This window comes from Calonectris borealis, unplaced genomic scaffold, assembly GCF_964195595.1.
Source record: "Calonectris borealis unplaced genomic scaffold, bCalBor7.hap1.2 HAP1_SCAFFOLD_61, whole genome shotgun sequence".
Taxonomy (NCBI): domain Eukaryota; kingdom Metazoa; phylum Chordata; class Aves; order Procellariiformes; family Procellariidae; genus Calonectris; species Calonectris borealis.
The window spans coordinates 934,096-952,914 of record NW_027441467.1 but is presented as its reverse complement, the minus strand read 5'-3'; the positions used below and the strand labels follow the sequence as shown (position 1 = coordinate 952,914).

At 39.5% G+C, this 18,819-nt stretch overlaps 1 protein-coding gene across 1 annotated transcript in view; it reads right to left on the bottom strand.

Moving 5' to 3' along the window:
- LOC142076550 (spectrin beta chain, non-erythrocytic 5-like) overlaps positions 1-16,550 on the bottom strand; it is a gene marked incomplete at its 3' end in the record, with an annotated part of 83,344 nt that extends 66,794 nt beyond the window's left edge. The window contains exons 1-11 of the mRNA XM_075138848.1: positions 16,276-16,550; positions 13,601-13,768; positions 12,188-12,307; positions 11,219-11,376; positions 10,107-10,335; positions 6,700-7,331; positions 5,580-5,718; positions 3,902-4,134; positions 3,315-3,468; positions 2,209-2,409; positions 830-1,036 (exon numbers count right to left, since the gene is read on the bottom strand). Of these exons, the coding sequence (XP_074994949.1) occupies positions 830-1,036; positions 2,209-2,409; positions 3,315-3,468; positions 3,902-4,134; positions 5,580-5,718; positions 6,700-7,331; positions 10,107-10,335; positions 11,219-11,376; positions 12,188-12,307; positions 13,601-13,768; positions 16,276-16,386 (2,352 nt within the window). The remainder of the gene's footprint in view (positions 1-829; positions 1,037-2,208; positions 2,410-3,314; positions 3,469-3,901; positions 4,135-5,579; positions 5,719-6,699; positions 7,332-10,106; positions 10,336-11,218; positions 11,377-12,187; positions 12,308-13,600; positions 13,769-16,275) is intronic.
- Positions 16,551-18,819: the final 2,269 nt, after the last annotated feature.

The window sequence follows — 18,819 nt, the reverse complement described above, 5'->3', positions numbered from 1 at the left end:
CTCACAGTTCTATTTGTGGTGATATTTTAGTACCTGAACATTTCCACTTTCAAAGCCTCTGAGTGCCCTAGTGAATAAATGCTTTTATTTGCACATTGATACCATCTTGTCACATGCTTTTTCATGTTTAATAACAAAGCAATACAATTTTTGTTTTAATAAAAATTAATGTTGGAATGATGAGGTAAAGACCCAGAGTGGTGCTCATAGCTCTCAAACTGGTTTGGCTAAACTGAGAGATCATAGAAGTCTGAAAGAAGCAAACTATGAAATATGCCATTCGTCTCCCCCGACTTCTGTTGCCAAATGAGCTGATCTCAAGTCAAAAGTTCCCTTTCTAGTCAGTGAAAAAGAGGGGCATCTGCAGAGGTTAACTTCATCCCATGTGCCTTAAACATCCATCCTGGGATGGTGTGAATTGCTCGTGGAGCTGTGGGATGGCTCATCACTACATTAGGATGCAGAAAGAATTTGTAAAGATGTTTAGATTAAATGTCTGCTTTTTAAAGCTGATTGAAATGAATAATGTTACGAGAATAAAGAGTGAGAAGGTATTTGTAAGGACCAGTAGAGGGAACTAATATAGACGAGCATATTTCTAGCATTTCACAGAACACTAACTAGGTGGGCTATGAGTGGCCAATGAACTTCTTTGTCATCTAAAAATTTGCCTCAATTCTAATGAAAAATTTCTTCTGAATTAAAAAAATGCTTTTGTTCAGGTCATTTGGAATATTCTGTTCTGGCAAAATCAAAATATTTTACATAATTAAAAAACATTTAATTTATATTCTTCAACAGAATGTGACATAACCTCTCATCTACTTACTGCAGCTGGAGCTTGCTCTGCTGCAATGTCAGCCTGCTCTTTCAGGCGTCTCATCTCAGAGGAGTAGGCTGCAATTTCCTTCTCCAGGCGCAAGTGACGATGCAACAGCGCTTCGGCGCTCGATTCATCTTTTCCGTAGTCCTTGCTGGCAAGAAGGGGCTGCCTTTCTCGCAACCATGAATTTGCTTCATCAATGTCAGCAAAGTACTGAAGGAATACAGGGAAGAAAACACTTGTTTTCATCCTGAAAGTGTCATATCCAGCTCCTTCTTCTTTTGAAAATAATGAATAAGGCAGAAATGCCATTAGGTCTGTAGCTATAAGGTTACTTCCAGGTGTTGTGAAAGCTATTAATAAGGTAGTTCTAAATCCGTGATGTATTTCACGATTGCGTCAAGCACAGATAATTCACAGAATCATAGTGAGTAAATAGATTCAAGAATTGCCTATATAACTCTCTAAAAACTCCTAACTAACTAAAACCTTATGGTGCTTAATGGCAGTGGTAAAAGAAACCCACAATGTACGACATCGGCAGGCAGCACGTAATTCCAACAGATATTTACTAAAGGTTCTAAGGAATAGTCCAACAATGAACAATGAACTTGGTCTACAACAAAAGCTTTCTTCTTTTTTCCAGAATTTGCAGTGTGCCTGGCTATGGTTGTAAAAAAGCAAAACAAGATTTTGAGATATAAAATAAAGGTACAACAGAAAAAAAGAAAACCCATAGTAGTAAAGGAAAAAGGGAGAAGAACTAAACCACCATAATGATATTAAACTTATTAGACAGAAGAGAGAATTTAGACTTTGTCAAGAACAACGCTGTCAAGTTTTGATCAAGGTCTCATGGGAACAACAGACTGAGCAAAAAACTTAGGAAAGGGAGAGTAAGAATACCTTATACGTTATGTGATTTGTGAATGCTGCTTTTATAAAATATCTTTATTTGCAGATGTGTGAATGTTTGTAGGTGTAAAAGTGTAGATCAGAATGGCAGGGTCAAATGTTTCCCAGGCTTTGGGAAGTTCATGGTCGATCCAAGTCTTATGACATGTTTCTTTTGTAGTTGGTTTTGGGATTTTTTTTTTTCATGTTAGAAAAATGTCACACAGCTACCCTGATCCCACCCTCAAAAAAGACTGCATCAGCGCTATTATGTGAACTCTTTCCATTAGCATTTTTAACTTAGAGCAACCCCCAGCTGCTCAAATCTCCTGCCTGGCTGGCTTGCAGGAGGATTGAGACTTCTCTGATGGAGATCTTTTTTAAGACCAACACCTGAAGGTTTCCTGCCACTCTTGCCGTGCATGTAGGGGCATGGGGCAGAATCACATCCATGTCCCCCGTACCACACACCACAGCAGAGTCCTGCTTACCTGTTTGATGAGAGCTGCTGCCTGCAGCCGGCTTTTGCGATCAGCCACCTCATCTTGGAGCTGCTGCCACAACTTCTGGAGGTTGTTTGTCTGCCTCAGAATGTCTTCTTGGCGTGCAGGGTTCTTCTGGCTCAGCTCCCAGCCCCTCCTCATCACATCTGCACATAAGGCCCTGTGGGAATTGCACTCCGCTTCGAGAGCCTAGCAGAAGCATGGGAGACATGTCAGCACAACTCACTCCCCACCAGCTGAGAGCAAAGAGGGGGTCCTATTCTCCGCTACTGTAATATGTTTCCAAGAGCCCTGTGTCTTATCCATGCCTACGACTTTTCCCTGAGCCCTGAGATGATTTCCCCTTGGCTCCCCCCACACAAATTACTGTCCTGCTTTTTGCCTTTGACATGAAGCTTGTTATGCAGTCTTCTTTGAAGGAGATACTTGTTTGTCGTCAACCAATTCAGCTGTCTTATGTCTTCCAGAAGCAACACATACACAAACAAATGTATATTAATGCACACAAATGTATATTAAAATTACAGAAGAGGTTCCTGTTTCAGTTCTGCCATGCAAGTTCTCAAGTCCACAGGTCTCTTCACTTGTTCACAGTAATTCTTTGCTGTAAGAAGGTAGTAGCTCATATAGCTAAACTTTTGACATTAGCACACAGCAAGCTCTTAGGGAAAGTGGTAACAGATTCGTAAGCTCACACAATGTTATCCATCCTGTCTACTGATATCTGTCTTCTTTTCACCATCTCTTTCTTTCCCCTCATCTCTCTTGGCCAGGAAAGGTGGGTGGGAAAAACAAAAACTAGCAACCTTTTTTCCCTCCTATCCAAAGTGAGCTAATAAGGAGCCCAGTGTTTTCTCTGGAAGCCACACTTCTAGTCCAGTAAGAAGTATATTCCTTCTCTACCCTTTCCTTCCCCTATTGGAGAAAAATCCCTACCCTATAGATTTTTTAAAAATTCCAAACACTGGTCATGACACTTAACAAGTGGTTTGACAGCTTTCTTATAAGTGCTGCACTGACTGAACTGAAGGACATAGATGTTCTAAAGTCTTGCTATAATACAAAGACAAGGCATCACTAGCAAAGTAAGATACCTTATGCTTCTGAATAGAGGCTGTAATCTGGCTGACATCTTTCCCTAATGTTGTTGTTCTTGCTAGCTTCCATTTCTCAGAGATCCACGATTCTTCCTCTTTGCAGTCACGGAAGAATTCAAAAAGCTTCAAAGCATCCTCTAGCTGAGATTTTCTGAAACAAAGAAACAAACAGTATGTCTCAGTCAGAATTAGGATCCCACGGAGACAATGGTAGCATAATCGAAGAAGAATTCAGAAAATCCAAAATTTGAATGCCTTTACCTCCTCTTTGTTATAGATTAATTTATTCAGGGAAGAAGACAAAGGAAACAAAGCTATATTTCCCTCTTCCTCTAGGAGATGAGGAGATAATCACATGCTATTCGGACTTTACATAAAGCAAGTCATAATAAATGCAAAGATTGAAGCTATTCTTCATCTATGAAAGCAAGTAATCTCTTTCAGTCAACTGCAATCAAGGCACTCAAGTTGCTTATGTGAAATGGAGAAATGAAAAATTCCAAATGCTGGGAAGCTATGTCTTCTGATTAAGGGAGTGATTGCTATCCTAATCAGGAAGAACGGACCCATAATCACAGCCCTACCGTGACTTGCTCATAGCTATAAGGTTCTGATACAGCTGACGAAGCATCTGAACTTTCGCATAAAGCATTTCTGGTTTATCTGTGCTGTCCTTGCTGATTTCTGCTGTCCTCTGGGTGATGTGTGTCAGTCTATCATCATAGGAAGAGATCTGTGAGTCAACCAAGTTGTGCTTCTGCAGCAAGTCTACTACTTCCAGGAGCTGCTTCCCACAGTCCTGGGAATTCACTAGCACCTGCAAACAAAGTGAGAAACAAAAGGCAATGGCAGAGAGTGCATCCAGGGGCTCGGTACAAAGAAATCAGTTGAAAGGTTCCTGTTGACTCTTATAGCTTCTAAATGTAAAAGAATGATGTCAGCTAGGTAAAGTTGAAAAGCTGCCTAATCAGAGGAATCACACTTTCATACTTATTCTTTCAATTTCACAAGCTAATGGCAACAATCCAGAGTTTCTATCTACTGCAGTGCAAGTAACGGTCTCTTCAAATAAGCATCTGTTTTCACACCTAAGTTATTTCTATTTATTAAGCACTCAAGGTCTCAGAAATTCTGGGTGCAAGGAACAGCCCTTTGCTATACACCTATCTGTAGGCAGATTGATTCACAGTCTGTATTTGGAGAATTCTACAGTATCCCATTTTATGGTATGTTTTGACTGCAATGTTTTTTTGTTTGAGGAACTTACTTGCCTTTGCTATCTAAATAATGAAAATAAGTACTTCATAGTATTTAACTGGTGGCTGATGAAGGTATCAAGTGCTGAAAAGTCTGTCCTCTTTCTAATTATATCAATGGATATGATTATCAATCCTATTGTAGGATGTTATCTTTCCTTACCAATCTTCTCCCATATGCTCAGGCTATCATGGTTCCAACACCATTATTACCATTAGGTGTTCTTTGCTTACTAACAGTAGGACAGAAAGATTCATAACTTACGGATAGCTCTTATCTTTAATTTGAAATTCACAACTTCATATAGCCTGTTGACTCTTTCAACTTAGGTACAAGGCAACCTGTAGTCGTAAGGATTTTTCTGTCTTTAAATAAGACAAGGCAAGACCAAAGGACGTATATATACTTCCTGCCATTACAAAATCAATATGAAACCAGCTATTTCCTATGCTAAAGAGAAGACTTTGGGCTCTGACACTCTGGTAATACTTAGAAATTCTTGCTAAAAGCAATCACTGTGCATTTACAATGGAAATTTCTTTCTCACAAGTTTAGATACCTGAAAGCCAGACATATGCCTGAGCTAATCCCTACCTGTATAATCACAGGAGGTACTTCCAGAAGGTAATTCAGAAGAATTACGTGGAATGGGAACAGGAAGCTGTTTTATTCCACTTTTGCTTTTACACTTCTAAATTTAGGTGAGATTATTTCCCATCTTTATTTTACTACATAACTTGAACCTGTAGTGCACTCCCTGTAATATTATATCTGGCTTTCTGATTAAGGACGGCCCTGTAGCAAAGCCTGTTTTTTCTCATGTATTTACTTGCAATGACGAACTGAAATGCACAGTTAGGCATCTAAGTAAAAATGGTCTATTTTTTCTATAGCTGATAGACTTATCTTCTGTTGGCACCAGGCAGTCCCTGGAACATGGGGGCTTTTTTAGGGACACACACTGGTAGCAGTGCAAGCTGTGTAACGGTCAAGAGGGCTCACTACCTGCAGCTCTTTCAGCTCCTCCGTAATGGCATCAATGTCCCTCAGGAGGCCCAGAATTTCCTGCATTTTACCCAGGGAGTGTTGTCGTCTCTGCAGCTGATCCAGAAGATCCTGCCATTGCTTTGAAATGCTGTTTTGCCTACAAAGAAAGGGAGAGAAATGACAAATTTAGACCAGAGACTTTGGGCAGCACTGGAAGATTCTCAGTGCTTGCAGCTTTAGAGGAGCTAAATGAACACACACAACTCTTGCCACTAGTGCAAGAGGACAGGCCATGATCACAAAACAGGTCAAAGCAATGTTGTTATCTAATTAGCATGATCATGGGGAGGAATTTTGACTAGCACATCAACTGTCATTGACTTTTTTAATTTAGACATTGTTTTTTATGGATCCTCATACCTGACATCCCACATTGCTTTCATCTGATACAACGGAAAGGCTTGGAAAAAAGAAGTGGTCTTTAAATGGCTGCTTAAAGTAAAAAATTAATCTAAACCATATCGTGAGTCACATCTGATCTCATAAAGAGTTTGGTTTACTCATTTATAACTATTTTTCTTAGTTTTCCCACAGGTTTCTGATTTTGTCTGAACTTAGAAAAGCATTGAAATACCACAAGAGAAGTTATTTGCATGGCATTCTTAGCCATTCCCAAATCAGGCTATATTGATAATCAGAGAACTCATAATTTCTCAAGATTTGCTCCAAACTGGAGTCCATCTGAGAAGACTTTGTGCCTTAACTAATCTGTATCTCCCCAAACTACACACTGAAAAAGACATGTGTTTATTTTGAAAAAAATTGTATCCCTCTAAGCATTTTTGATGAAAGATAGAATTTTTGGCAGAACAAGTATTTTCATATATAATGAAAATATCTTAAAACTAATTTTGACCAGAAATCAGTCTGAGGGTTTGATCATTCAAGAAAAAAATTAAAATCTTGAAGACGATGAAGCATTTGTCGTATCTGCTGAAACTGTTCACAGGTAGAAGAAATTCCTACCAGTTCTACTCATGAAGAGAAGAGCTACGATTCATAGGTACAATTCATTTTCTTCCACCACACCACAGAATTTCAACCTCCACCACTACACAGTCTCACGACCGTCACTCACTTCTTCATGATTTGATCTTTGCCGTGATAGTTCTCCTGGCTGATGACTGTGGCCATTTTGTCCAAAGCTGTGAAGCGTTCCCTCCTGGGCAGTACATCTGCCACAATGGCTTCCAATTTCTTACTGGCAGCCTCCATCCTGTCTGCACTTTCTGGCCAGAAGTCCTGCTTCCCAATCACGTTCCTCATGTCTTCCAAGTAGGACTCACGCAGGGCTGCCTTCTTCAGGAACCTCTGGGCTAGCTGTTCCAGCCTTTCTAGCCTCAGCATCTCCTTCTGCAGTGCTTTTCCCCGGTTGTGCTCTGCCTTTTCCAGGATAATCCAGTGCTTTTCCACATCCTGCAGCATCCTACCCTCTGGGGGCAAGTATGGCCGTTGGTTGTTGGCTCTCTGCTTGGTCCTGATGTTAAAGAGATGAGCTTCAATCATACCCTTCTCTTGATATTTAGGGGGTTTCTCCACAGTGCGGAAGGTCTTGAAGTTGGCCATGAGCAGCCACATTTCCTGAAAAGAGTTGGGGAAATGACGGTCATCCAGTTCTGTCACCTTCTGTTTAATCCATTTCAGGAGGTCAGAGACCATCTGCTCATATAGAAGCTTCAAGTCATCTATCTCCTTCAGGAAGAACATGATCTGTGATGGGAATATGAAGTTACAAGCCACATAAGAAGCAGAATGAAGCAAGGTGGGTGAACAGAAAACAACACCTTCATAAACCACGCTTAGGATTCAAATAGTTAAATATGTGTCAGGAAAATAGCATTTAACAAGAGGGTTGCCACAGTCATCACATTTTTACACCAATGTGGTGATAGCTATCACATCTGAGGCCAGGTGAAATCCTAGAATAACCTTCCATAAAGCACAGACAAATAAATATTATTTAATGTCTCATTTCAGTTTTTATTTAAGAAAAGGTTAATTGTGGAATAAACACCATGCATGTAGAGAATGTCAGCAGTTCCTATGTGGGCTGACTAGAAAGCAAGAATCGCAAACTGAAGGTTCAGATATTTTGTTTCACAAAAATTCCTAAACCCCAAACAATTCTAACCCATCTAATATGCAATTATTAGATACACTGCCTTAAGCTGTAGGAGACCATCTGACAAGATCCCGGTTCTCTCACGTGCCCACAGCAGATGTCGTCAAACAATCCCTTCTCAATCTCTTCTGTTGGAGCTGTTTTTCTTTATATAAATTATTAGAGAATGCCTTGTAGCCAAAGAGGGGTTTGGTAAGGGGGTATCTGATTCAATACTAATTTTCCAGTCCAGGACATTTATCCGTTTCATTTGTGGTCTGACCTGCCTTTATTTCAAGTTCAGGTAAACACTGGAGCAAATATTTAGAATGAAATCCATAATGAAATAAAAAGTCTTAGGATAAAATCATCCTTTCTTTGCACTTTACATTTTTTTCCATCTTTGTCTTTTTACTTTTTATTATATTTTTTCCTCACCTTAACTTAGTAGCCCTCCTGCAGATGCCAGGTTTAATGCTGAACAATGTTGTCTGCCTCTATCGTTCCCCTGAGCCCGCCTGCTCCAAACAGGCAGATTAGTAAGGGAGATGGCACTGAGCAAAGACCCAGTCCCTGCAAGTGTTAATCTGCTTTTACCTACCAGAAAGCACACTTGGCAACGAATAAGTGTCACAGTGTTGGAAGAAGAGTAAAACAGCACCAACCTTTAGTGCAGGAAAAGCAGCCCGTGACATCAGGGCTCCCTTCTGTATTTTCTGCCATCGTACCCAGTTCTCGCTGAAAGATCCTAGCAAATGCATGGTCACCTCACATGGGAGGCGGCAAGGAGATTTACCTCCCAGGGCTGATTCTCTCTGCCATCCTGGTCACACACTTAGTCTGAACTCAAAGGCTTCCTTGACACATTCAGGCTTCCTTCCCCAATCCTATTAGTATATTCAGAGCTGCCTATTTGAGGGGACTAAGGACATGAAGAGATTATCATCTGTTTCGTTCTCCTTCTGAATGTTTGTGTGTGTCAGAAATACAGGAAGACAGGAATGCAATTAGAGACAGGCTAAAAATAAGGAAGGAGGCAAAGAGAGAAAAAGAAGCAGGTAAGTGGAAAGAGAGAGAAAAGAAAGAATAAATGTACCTATACAGAATGGAAAAAACAGTGGAGCACAAGAAGAACTGAGAAAGGACAGAGTAAGAAATACTTTTCTGTGTTTTCTCATAATAAAAACGTTAGGCCTATTTGATCCTTATAGTTCCTCTAATACATTCTTCGTGACTCAAGGAGTATTTTAGGTTTATCAGAAGAAAAATAATGTCTCCTGGCCAAAATCCAGAGACTCCTGTGTAGGTCAGTCAAATCCTACTGCCCACTCTCCTCACTGATGTCCAATCTTTGTTTGACCGAATTCCAAGTCCTGCTCTCATCTAACGCTTCTCTTCAAAGAACATCACTGTTACTGATACATGTTTTGGGATCATCTTGTTCTTGTCCCAGACCACTTTGATAGCTGAGCAAACCCTGCTTTGCACAAGCTGTTCACCTTGTCACCACCAGGGAAGTCTTAGTTTGGATTTTTGTGCCTCCCATTAAGCAATATATCCCCCTTCTCAACCGCACAGGCAGTTCTCAGGGTCCAGATGTTCATGTAGGACCCATCCTGGGTGCGTAGGTTTTCTGTGGGCTATTTGTTTTGTATTTTTGACAAAACCAGAATAGGTTATTCTGAAGGTAGAAAAGAAATTCTTCTCTCTAAGGAAAGTGGTTTTCAGTGGAACAACCAGAAAATTCCTTCAGTTTTCCATGAACAGGATGCAAGTAGTTTTTAATATAACTCATGATCATATGTGAGACAAAATGTATGTGGAAACTGAAAAAAAAATTTTTTTAGCTTTTGTTTTTTTTTTCCCTAGGAGTGTTTCTCCTTCTTTTGCACTCCCTCATTTTTCATGTCTTTTTTTTTTTTTTTTTTTTTTGTGTGCATTTTGTGCCTGACTAAGGAGTTAGAAAGGATGAGGATTTTCACAGGAAATAAAAATCCAGAGTAGTTTCATAGAATAAAGTATCATCTTTCCTATTAAATCAGAAAATCGTTGACTAGGTCTGCTTTTGCCTAGCAGTAATCCTCCCAAGATTAATGAGATCTGTACGCCTCAAGCTGCCTTGGGGCCACATCAGTTCTCAAACAGAAACTGTGAGGTCAAAAAGGGATTCATTTTCAGTGAGGTAAATGCAATCCCCTTTAGAGAGTCTACAGACACTTCTCAAGATTCAAGTGGTGATAAAAGATCTTTCAAATGGCTGTGCCATTTGATTCAGTTCAAATGATCCTGAAGTTGAGCTTGCACCAAAAACCCCAAAACATTTCCAACATAAATTTAGCGTTACGTATTTAACTTTTAACTTCTGAAGATAGCAATGCACTTACTTTGGTAAGTCGCTTTTGTACTGTCTGTCCTTGTTTCAGTCTGGAGAAGTAGAGGTAATAGAGTGACACATAAGTCATGATGGATCTCTCATCTGGGTAAGGTACTGCCACATCCTCAGCATCAAGCAGTTTGCTGATTCCTAGTTCTTTCTCAGCAACATTGAAGGCATTGTTCAGGTTTTTGATAGGCTGGTCCTGCCGCAGTGAGCTATAGTGGATAAGGTCAGGCCTGCACAAGGAGAAGAACAGGGCGTGGAGGGGAAGAAAGATTTATGTTTGTCATAAGTTCTTTCAGATTATAAACCATAAACTGTTTATTAGACTAAGGAATGTGACATTAATGCTGAAATTACTCTGTCTGACCCTGAGCTTCATTCAAGAGCATCGCCCCTTGCCTACATAACAGGAAGAAAATTGTCCCTTATGAAATTAAAGTATCACTCCCAGCAAATCTCTGCCCTTCACTTATTTCTTCTCTTCACTGATGGATGAAAACCAAAGTCCACTAGAAAGGCAATTCTGAAAAGGGAGGTGACTCCCAGCTGGGGAAGTTACAGGACCCCACCGTGGTATCCTGCCAGAAGATGCAGCAGAACTGTTAATGGGAGAATAAATGTTCGAGGTTCTCCCAGGTGGTTTCTCTCTCCTGCCTTGGGCTGTTTTCTTCACACTTTTTCAAAGGGCCAGAGAAGGGAGAAAGAACGAGACTGAGAGGTTGCTTACTCTGTTACAATTGAACCAGAAGGTATACATGCTCACAAAGTTCAGACAATAAAACCAGTCTCTAAAATAATAAATTTTAAAAAAGAGCAATGGGAACATGACTGAGGGGCTAAGACTAAGTAATGGGCAGCATTGTTCAAATGTGTGATATTCCCTTGGAAATTCGAATTAATGCCCAACAAAAGGAACTACCAAGCAGGAGCTTTTGGTCCTTCTTTCCTCAGAGAGAGAATATCCATTTAAGAAAGGAGAGTCTTCAGTGAGAAAGTGCAAAGGGAGAATTGGACAGTTTCTTGACAAATACTTGTAATTCAGATCCTGGAACAACTTGTGCCAGAGCTAGAAACAGCAATGAGCAACTCCTCCTGAATTGATCCATCAGATATTACCTGTGAGCATGTATGAGTGCGTTGAAGGCCAGCCCATCACTCCAGCTTTTGGAGAAGTCCTTCACATTCACATTGGAATAACTGGCAGTTTTATGCTGACACCAGAGTAGTAAAGCTTCATTGGCAAATAGAACATCAGCTTTGCCTCCAAATTCTTCCTGTGAAGAGAGTAGGGAAAAGAAAAATCAGTGTGAACAATATATGGAAGTAGCATCAGTGGGTTTATGCTTATGTTCTCAAAGATCACTTTGTATTACTTCTGTCCTATTCACAAATCCCCTCAAAGTCATGACCTGCAGACTGTATCTGCCATGAAGGTAGAATGATTTAACATGAAAGTAGACATTTTCTATTACAGTAAAAGTGAATTGAATGAACTCAGAAATTATAACGTGAAATGCAGGTGTTAAAAAGTTTTTAAATGTTTCTCTTCTGCAAGGTTTGTAGAAATCAAGTGGAAAGCAAAGCTCAGTTTATTTGCTTCCTTAGCTGTGAACTAGAACACAGAAACAAAATATAATGTACCCAGGTCTAATGTTAGAAGTTATTAACTTTGATTTCATAATACCTTCATAGGATCTTATCTTTCATGTACTTAGAGTACATGTTAAATAATTTAAAAAAGAATACTTTTCTTCAGAGAAAGAGCAAAGAAGCGTGCAGTTCAAATCTAGAGAGAACTGTTGTCAGAGAAATTCTTTCTGGTGTTAAAAGCCAGTAAAAAGTTTGTGGAAGAGAGTGAGGAACATGAATATCCTATCTAACTCCAAGTTACTGTTTTCTGTATCTTTGAGAAACTACAAAATGAATTAAATTGCTTTTAGAAATTGCTGGCTGAGTAACTGGGTAATATTATAAGATCTGCACCATCAAAATGGGCAGGAAACATCATCAAGCCTTGCTGGCTTGAAACTCTACAAAGTCTCTGAAATACTCTAATCAGGCAAAAAGACAAAGACACTGTTTTACCTTATCAAGTTTGATAGATGAAATCTGAAATCGAAGTATAATGATCCAGATAAGTCCCAGGATTAAGGTTCTATCACCATCTACGATATTCTCAGGACCAATCACTTTTACTTGTACCTGCTAATAAACCAATATCTGTTCAGTGTAAAAAGTACTCATGTCCAGCTCTCTGAAGGAGGTATCTGTGTAACAAGCTGTTATTGAAGAGGGCGTTCAGGCTGTTTTCTTAAGGAAACAGGTTTTACGTGATATCTGCATCTGCCTATATACCTGTGAGCTCCCATGTTCACAGCCTAGCTCTCACGTGCACCAAGGATGAGTTTCAGCAAAAGCCTGGCAAAGGGACAGTGGTCTCAAAGATTTAAAGTTCCTATAAGGGTTTTGAAAACTGGTGGTTAAGGAAAGGAAAGAAACACAATTCAGTGTTCCTTTCCTCCAAAAGAGTGACGGCAGGGCAAACTCAGAGACCATCTCCTCTGTCTGGTCTCCAGCCAGCTAGTCAGCATATAGTTCTTGGACTCACTAAACAGTCCCAACATCCTTCTAAACAAGCCATGGCTGCCTTCTCCACTGCTACCTGAGCAGCAAACAAGGTTGTAATTTATGCCAACAAGGCTCTTCAAGAAGTCTGAGCATGCTATCCCGGCTCCTGCTATCTGCATGATCCCCTCTCTGGAGGCTGGACTCGTGACAAGTGCATGTGACAAATGACGGTTGGCTGGTCCCGCTGGCAGAGCCTGGATGTGCACGTACCACTGGGCCTTACGCGGTGTGTACCCTTAGCAGGCACCTGTCAGCTGGAGCCCCACACTGTATTGCATTTGTTTTGGCATTAGCAAAAATCCAGACATTATATACTTTCCCACGTCTACTGCTATGAAACCCCTCTGCTCCTTTGGAATTCATAGCACAGAGTTTTGTGTGATGATTTTCCAGAGAAGTCCAAAATAAATTGTTTGCTCGGAAAAGAAAATAAATTACACACTAACTTGTAGCCGAAATAAGGATGCACAACTGGAATAAATAAAACCACTGCAATGACTTGCTGAAACTGTTAGAATCAGAACTCTAAAAATCTCCATTTTTATACCAGGTAGCTTCACCTTTGCCTAATGGTGTTTGCTCTCCCCCAGCATCTGGCAGAACATAACATCTAGAAATATATAGAAATGCAGTATGTTTTCATTTAGGTGTGACTTGTTTTGCGGGAACATTAGCTGTTTATAATTCATGTTGCTCAAATAACAAAGAAATTCAAATCTGATTACTTTTTTTCTTTTAATAAAACCCCTGGCCTGTCTTCAAAGAACATCTTATTGTGTATTAGAGGGGGAAATCATAATGAACATAATACTATAATTAGTTAGTAACATACGTCAGCTATTGTGACCTCTAATATCAATATTAACTTACCTTGGATTTCAGAAATGTGATGGCTTTGCTGTTGTTCTCTAGAAAATGCACTCTCATCTTTCCCCGGTTCGGTCTGGGCAAAGCTTCTCCAGAGAGCAGCTCCAGGAGTTGCATGAGACAGATGCCATCCTTCAAGTCTGTGTAAATATCTTCTATCTCAACCTTTACCTGCGAAGACCAGTCAGACAATACAGACTCTGGCTGAACTTTTGACCTGCAGAACCCTCTGCTTCTAATACTAAACAAACAACACATTCTTGCTGTTTCACTGAGTCTTCTGTATGTCAGTGCACATATGCGAAAAGTGATGAATCTTAATTCACAAAAAGTGGATTTACAGGAGGACTGACATTATTTATGAAAGTAGGCTGAAGTAAAAAAAGAAAAAAACCACAACTGGCAAATAAAGAAAAAAGCAGGAGATTTTGAAAAATATATAAAAAAAATCAGCATTTTCAAAAGCAAATATTTTGGAAGTACTGACATGTTTTATTTCAATTCAAATGAATCTTTGCAACTTTTTATTCTCAGCAATGCATTTCATTTAAAAATTGGGCTGCTAATCCCATTCAATGACTCAGTTTTTACTCCATAGTCTCAACAAAATCTGTTACATCCTGCTTAGACCTGTGCTACCACCCAAAGTCTCCATATTTTTAGCCAGTCTCACACTAAACAGAAGATTAAGATCTTTTACAAAAATGTATTTCATTTCTGCCAGTAGTGAGGTCACCCAGTGCTTGGGTGATACAAGATGACATAGCGTGTACTCTGACCTAACAAGAACTTGCCTTGGGCATTTCCTTGGCCTTATGCCACTAGCCACCAAGAATTGACACTAAAACCATACCACACACCCAAAAATAATTTACTGTGATTTTCAAATGATGGTAAATAATCTTTTTGTCTTCAGAAAAAAAAAACCTCTGAAGTTAAGTAGTAGCTTTTTAAATTCAGAGAATAGTTACATGTAGGGGTAAAAAAAGGACAAGTAACAGACATGCACTTTTTCATTCCTGACCAATTATTAATCAGTTTAACAGATCTTTTCTCCAGAGAAAGAAGAAAACACTGAAAGTGTAAAAGCAACTCAGAGAGACTTTAAGTCTGTACTCTGTGTGGAACAAGAATTTCCAACTTTCTCTGACTGATTATCTCCATGAAAAACTCTCTGTTTAGTTGCCAAATTTATTTCTTTTTGCATATTAAATAAACTTAAAATTCTGCTTATGGTATATTATTACACTTCTATAAATGAAGAATAGTTCCATTTAAATTTGTAAAGAGACAGTCTTCCTATATCTGCTTTATGCCTCATCCAGCAATAGTTTAAACAGTTTTTTGCATCATTCTTGTCATAAAGATGCCAATCAAAAATTGCTTGACAAATTTAATCCAACAGCATCCTTAGTGCTAGATTTGAAGTAGTCAATAGTGCAACTGAGAATACTGCAGTGTCCTGTAGTGTGATCCACTCACCTTAAAGTGTGTGTTGAAAAGCTGAGACTACATTGCTGAGAAGACCTAGATAAGCTGTCAGTCTCTGCACCATTTCTTACCATATATGGTTTGGAAAGCTCTCGCAGGCTTTTTCCCCAATGCTTTTATGATACATGAACAAGTACTGTGCAGGAAGTTAAGACTGACATTTTAATCTTTGAACTTGAAGGTGTTTTTAAAATGAGAAAGTATATATATTTATCTGTAGCTAAACAGAGGTAATTTCCTGCACGAGAAAAACCTAACCTTCTGCAGGTGGCAAAATGAGAATGTGTTTTGCAGTTCTTCTCTCACGGTACAAAAAAAAAATTAAAAGTTTGTTGTGCTCTGAGGCTGCCTTTGCAGCAATCACCAACTTAAAACATTACACTGAAAAAAATACCTCTAGTACTGAAACATCATATAATAGTGATGAGCTAGAATGGACAAGAGGCCTTGTCCTGCTTGGTGTCGCCAAGGTCCATTTTCATCAATATCAACTACAAACTCTAGAAAAGGGAATTGGTTTTGGATGATGCAATTCCCTACTGTGGTACAGCTACATCATTTCTGCCTGAAATGAGTTTATCTGCAGTAAGTCTGGAGATGCTTAGAATATGTTGGGGTTACCTTACACACACAAATCAACTGTACGCTAGCTCTGAAGCTTTTTGGAAGTCTGAGACTTGCTGAAAACAAACTGGTCTGTACTTGCACAGTAGTATGTCTGAAATTGCTAGACTTAAGCAACTTTTTCAGAGCCATTGAGCAGCAACTCAAGCCGGACTGATCAGGTAAAGCAGAGAGTCTTGAATTTTGGCCAGGCAATTAAGAATTGAGCATTGTTTGGGGAAATCTAGACATTTGCAGATATGTTACTTATAGGAAAAAGAAGAGCAAATAAAGATCTTCCTCTGAGATGATCACCAAGATACAGTGGACATCATAACATGACAGGGTTATAAAGTCTACAAAAGTGAACCCTGATTTCAGGGAAGACTGGTAACATGGACAATGGAGACAGATGTAAGGTAAAAGATACAGGCTGGAGCACTCTGGTGCAAGCCTTCCTTGCTTGCATATATCTGTAATGACAACACTCTGGAAAAATATGTAAAAAAACAACATAAAAAAAGAATACAGAAATAAATAAAAAAAAAACAGAAAAAAATCCCCAAATTGAAGGAGCTACCTACATTATTCCTGAAGAAGACATTGTTCATCCAGTTGGTGAAGGTTTTCTTTTGCATGGACATGCGCTGCTCCTGCAGCTTTTTGATATGATCTTTTTCATACTCAGTACCCATGGTCACCTAAGAAATCAGAAACTCCAGTGAAGTGCTCAGTGCTAAAGAGTGCCCAGTGTGTGTAGGAAACCCAGCCCAACGGGTACAAGATTCAATACCACACCCAGTATAATACCTTAATGTCCTTTTGCTTGTACTTTGCACTTTAATTTCACTCAACTTTGTTTTTAACTTACTTGAGTTCTCCCTTTTAAAACGCATCTCTAGTTTCAAGATGAAAATGTGACATGTATCTAGGCAGCTTTACTTTCTTTCTTTTAGTCTCTCCCCAGTCACTGGATCCCATGAGGAGCACCATGATCTGAAAGCCATCAATAATTTCCATAGGTGTGCTGGAAGCACATGACAGAGAACTGATCTTAGACCCTGTCAGAAAGAGGGATCTGCAAATCACTTCCAGTGCAGTGCTTGAAGGTGTGTTGTGTTCTCTGAGGACTGGTTGAGTTGTTGCTGTTGGCTTTCAGACCACAGTATTTCCAACTGAAATCAAATAGCTGCTTAGAAAGGAAGTGGAATCAACTTGGTTCTTTCCTCTCATGAGTTCAGTTTGTGCATATCTGTAAGAACGGTGACACAAGGTTCATAATCACATGGACAAGGTCCTGGGCTGGGAGTCGGGAAGCATTATTCCTCTTCCCCAAGCTGTCACAGACTTGTTTGCCTCATCCATATCAGCGAAAAATCAGGCTTGTAATTCATCACAGCACCCAAGCTGAACATTCAGGAAGATTAGAAAGGAGAAGTCTTCCCTTTAGAGTCTGTGACACAATAAATTGGATGTCAGCTCAACTGAACAACTCTTTTGGAGTCATTTGGCTTATGGTGTAAATCTGTAACACAGTGACCTTGCTGTTATGAAGGCAAGAGAATCATTTAAAAAAAAAAAAAACACGTAAGATCCATAGCTACAGACATTTTTAGTGACCAAACATCATCTGCTTGCACTACTGCCATAATTATAAGTATTATCTGGATATCAGCCTAGCTGTGAAACCAAGAAACCTGTTGTAACAGTGGGAGAGGAGAGAGGTGTCTGCTGCTGTCAACCCACTGCTAAAAGAGAAGGGAATGAAAAATTAACAAACCGACAAACTGCGGAGGTGTGGAGCAGGGTGACCGGCTTCCCAAATATTGTGTGTCTGTTTTGCAAAGGCCCAGTTCTGAGCTATTCTGGGCTCTGTTCCCTTTTAATTCATAAAACACAAAATACTGAAAAAAAACATTATCTGTCCTAGTGTGAGAAGACAGCAACAGGGAACTAGTAACAGCAGCCACTGCAAATGGGAAGTTGCTTGTCTGATAGTTTTCTATACTCTAATAAATATGAAGAATTTTGCCATTTTAAAAGATGAAAAGGTGTGGGAGGTGCAGAAGCAATGATTTGTTACTGCATTTTCTTTTCTTTTTTTTTTTTTTTGGCAGATGTTTCTTAACCCCCAGTGCTTGACTTCTGCAAAACAGGGACAGCATCGAAGCCTGACAGTTCAGCAACAACACACGGGAGGATCATGACCATAGATGAAAACCTTATGAAAGGAATAATTTAGCAAAGTTTCAAATGGAACTGTAAAGAAGATCCTTACAATATTTTCCGATTTTTTGAGCTAGTTCAGCACTGCCTACTTTCTCCATCTGGAGAGCAGATATGCAAAGAATTGTCTTTCCCTGCCAAAGGTGATATTAACTCACTCCTATGTCATAAACCCAGTTAATTAACCCATATCATAATGCCATTTCTGAATGTGCCAAATGGTTCTCAGAATGTCTGCGGGCTCCTTTTTTTAAAAGGGTTGTTATCCAAGCATTGCAGCCACCTTGAACAATGATCGAACTGATTTCACATAGGTGCAAAGGAAGCTTATTTGTTGAGCCACTGCCCCACACAACAGCTCACCTGTTTTATTAAATTAAGTTAGAAATGCTCCCTGCATTGGTAGATGATTACCTGAGGACAGATCTGTAATAGATTATCTGCATTTGCAGGATGCAAAGGCAGTGCTAAGAGCCAAATCTACATTACAGAAAAAAGAACAAAGAACATCATTAAAAAAAATGGACTTACTCAGGTTTGGAGGAACTCCTTTCTGACATTCAGCAGTTGGTCATTCTGGAGAATGACTTTCAGTTGTAGATCCACTCCTATTTCTACGTTCAGCTCGCTGTTTTCATGCAACACGACCTTTGAATTCAGGAACAGAGACCAAGTATTTATGATGTACCTATGAACCTTTCATCTGATCTGAAAGAAATAACCCATCAGAACACAATGACCAAAGGTTGTCACAGGCCTTGTCTGATTCTTACACTGAAAAATAACGTACGAACAGCACCAAAATTGCTATAAAGCAATGAAAATAGTCATCCACCATGCTGATGCTTTGGTAAAGAGCATCTTTCACAATTTCACTGAAGGTTCTGACTGATCACAGGCCG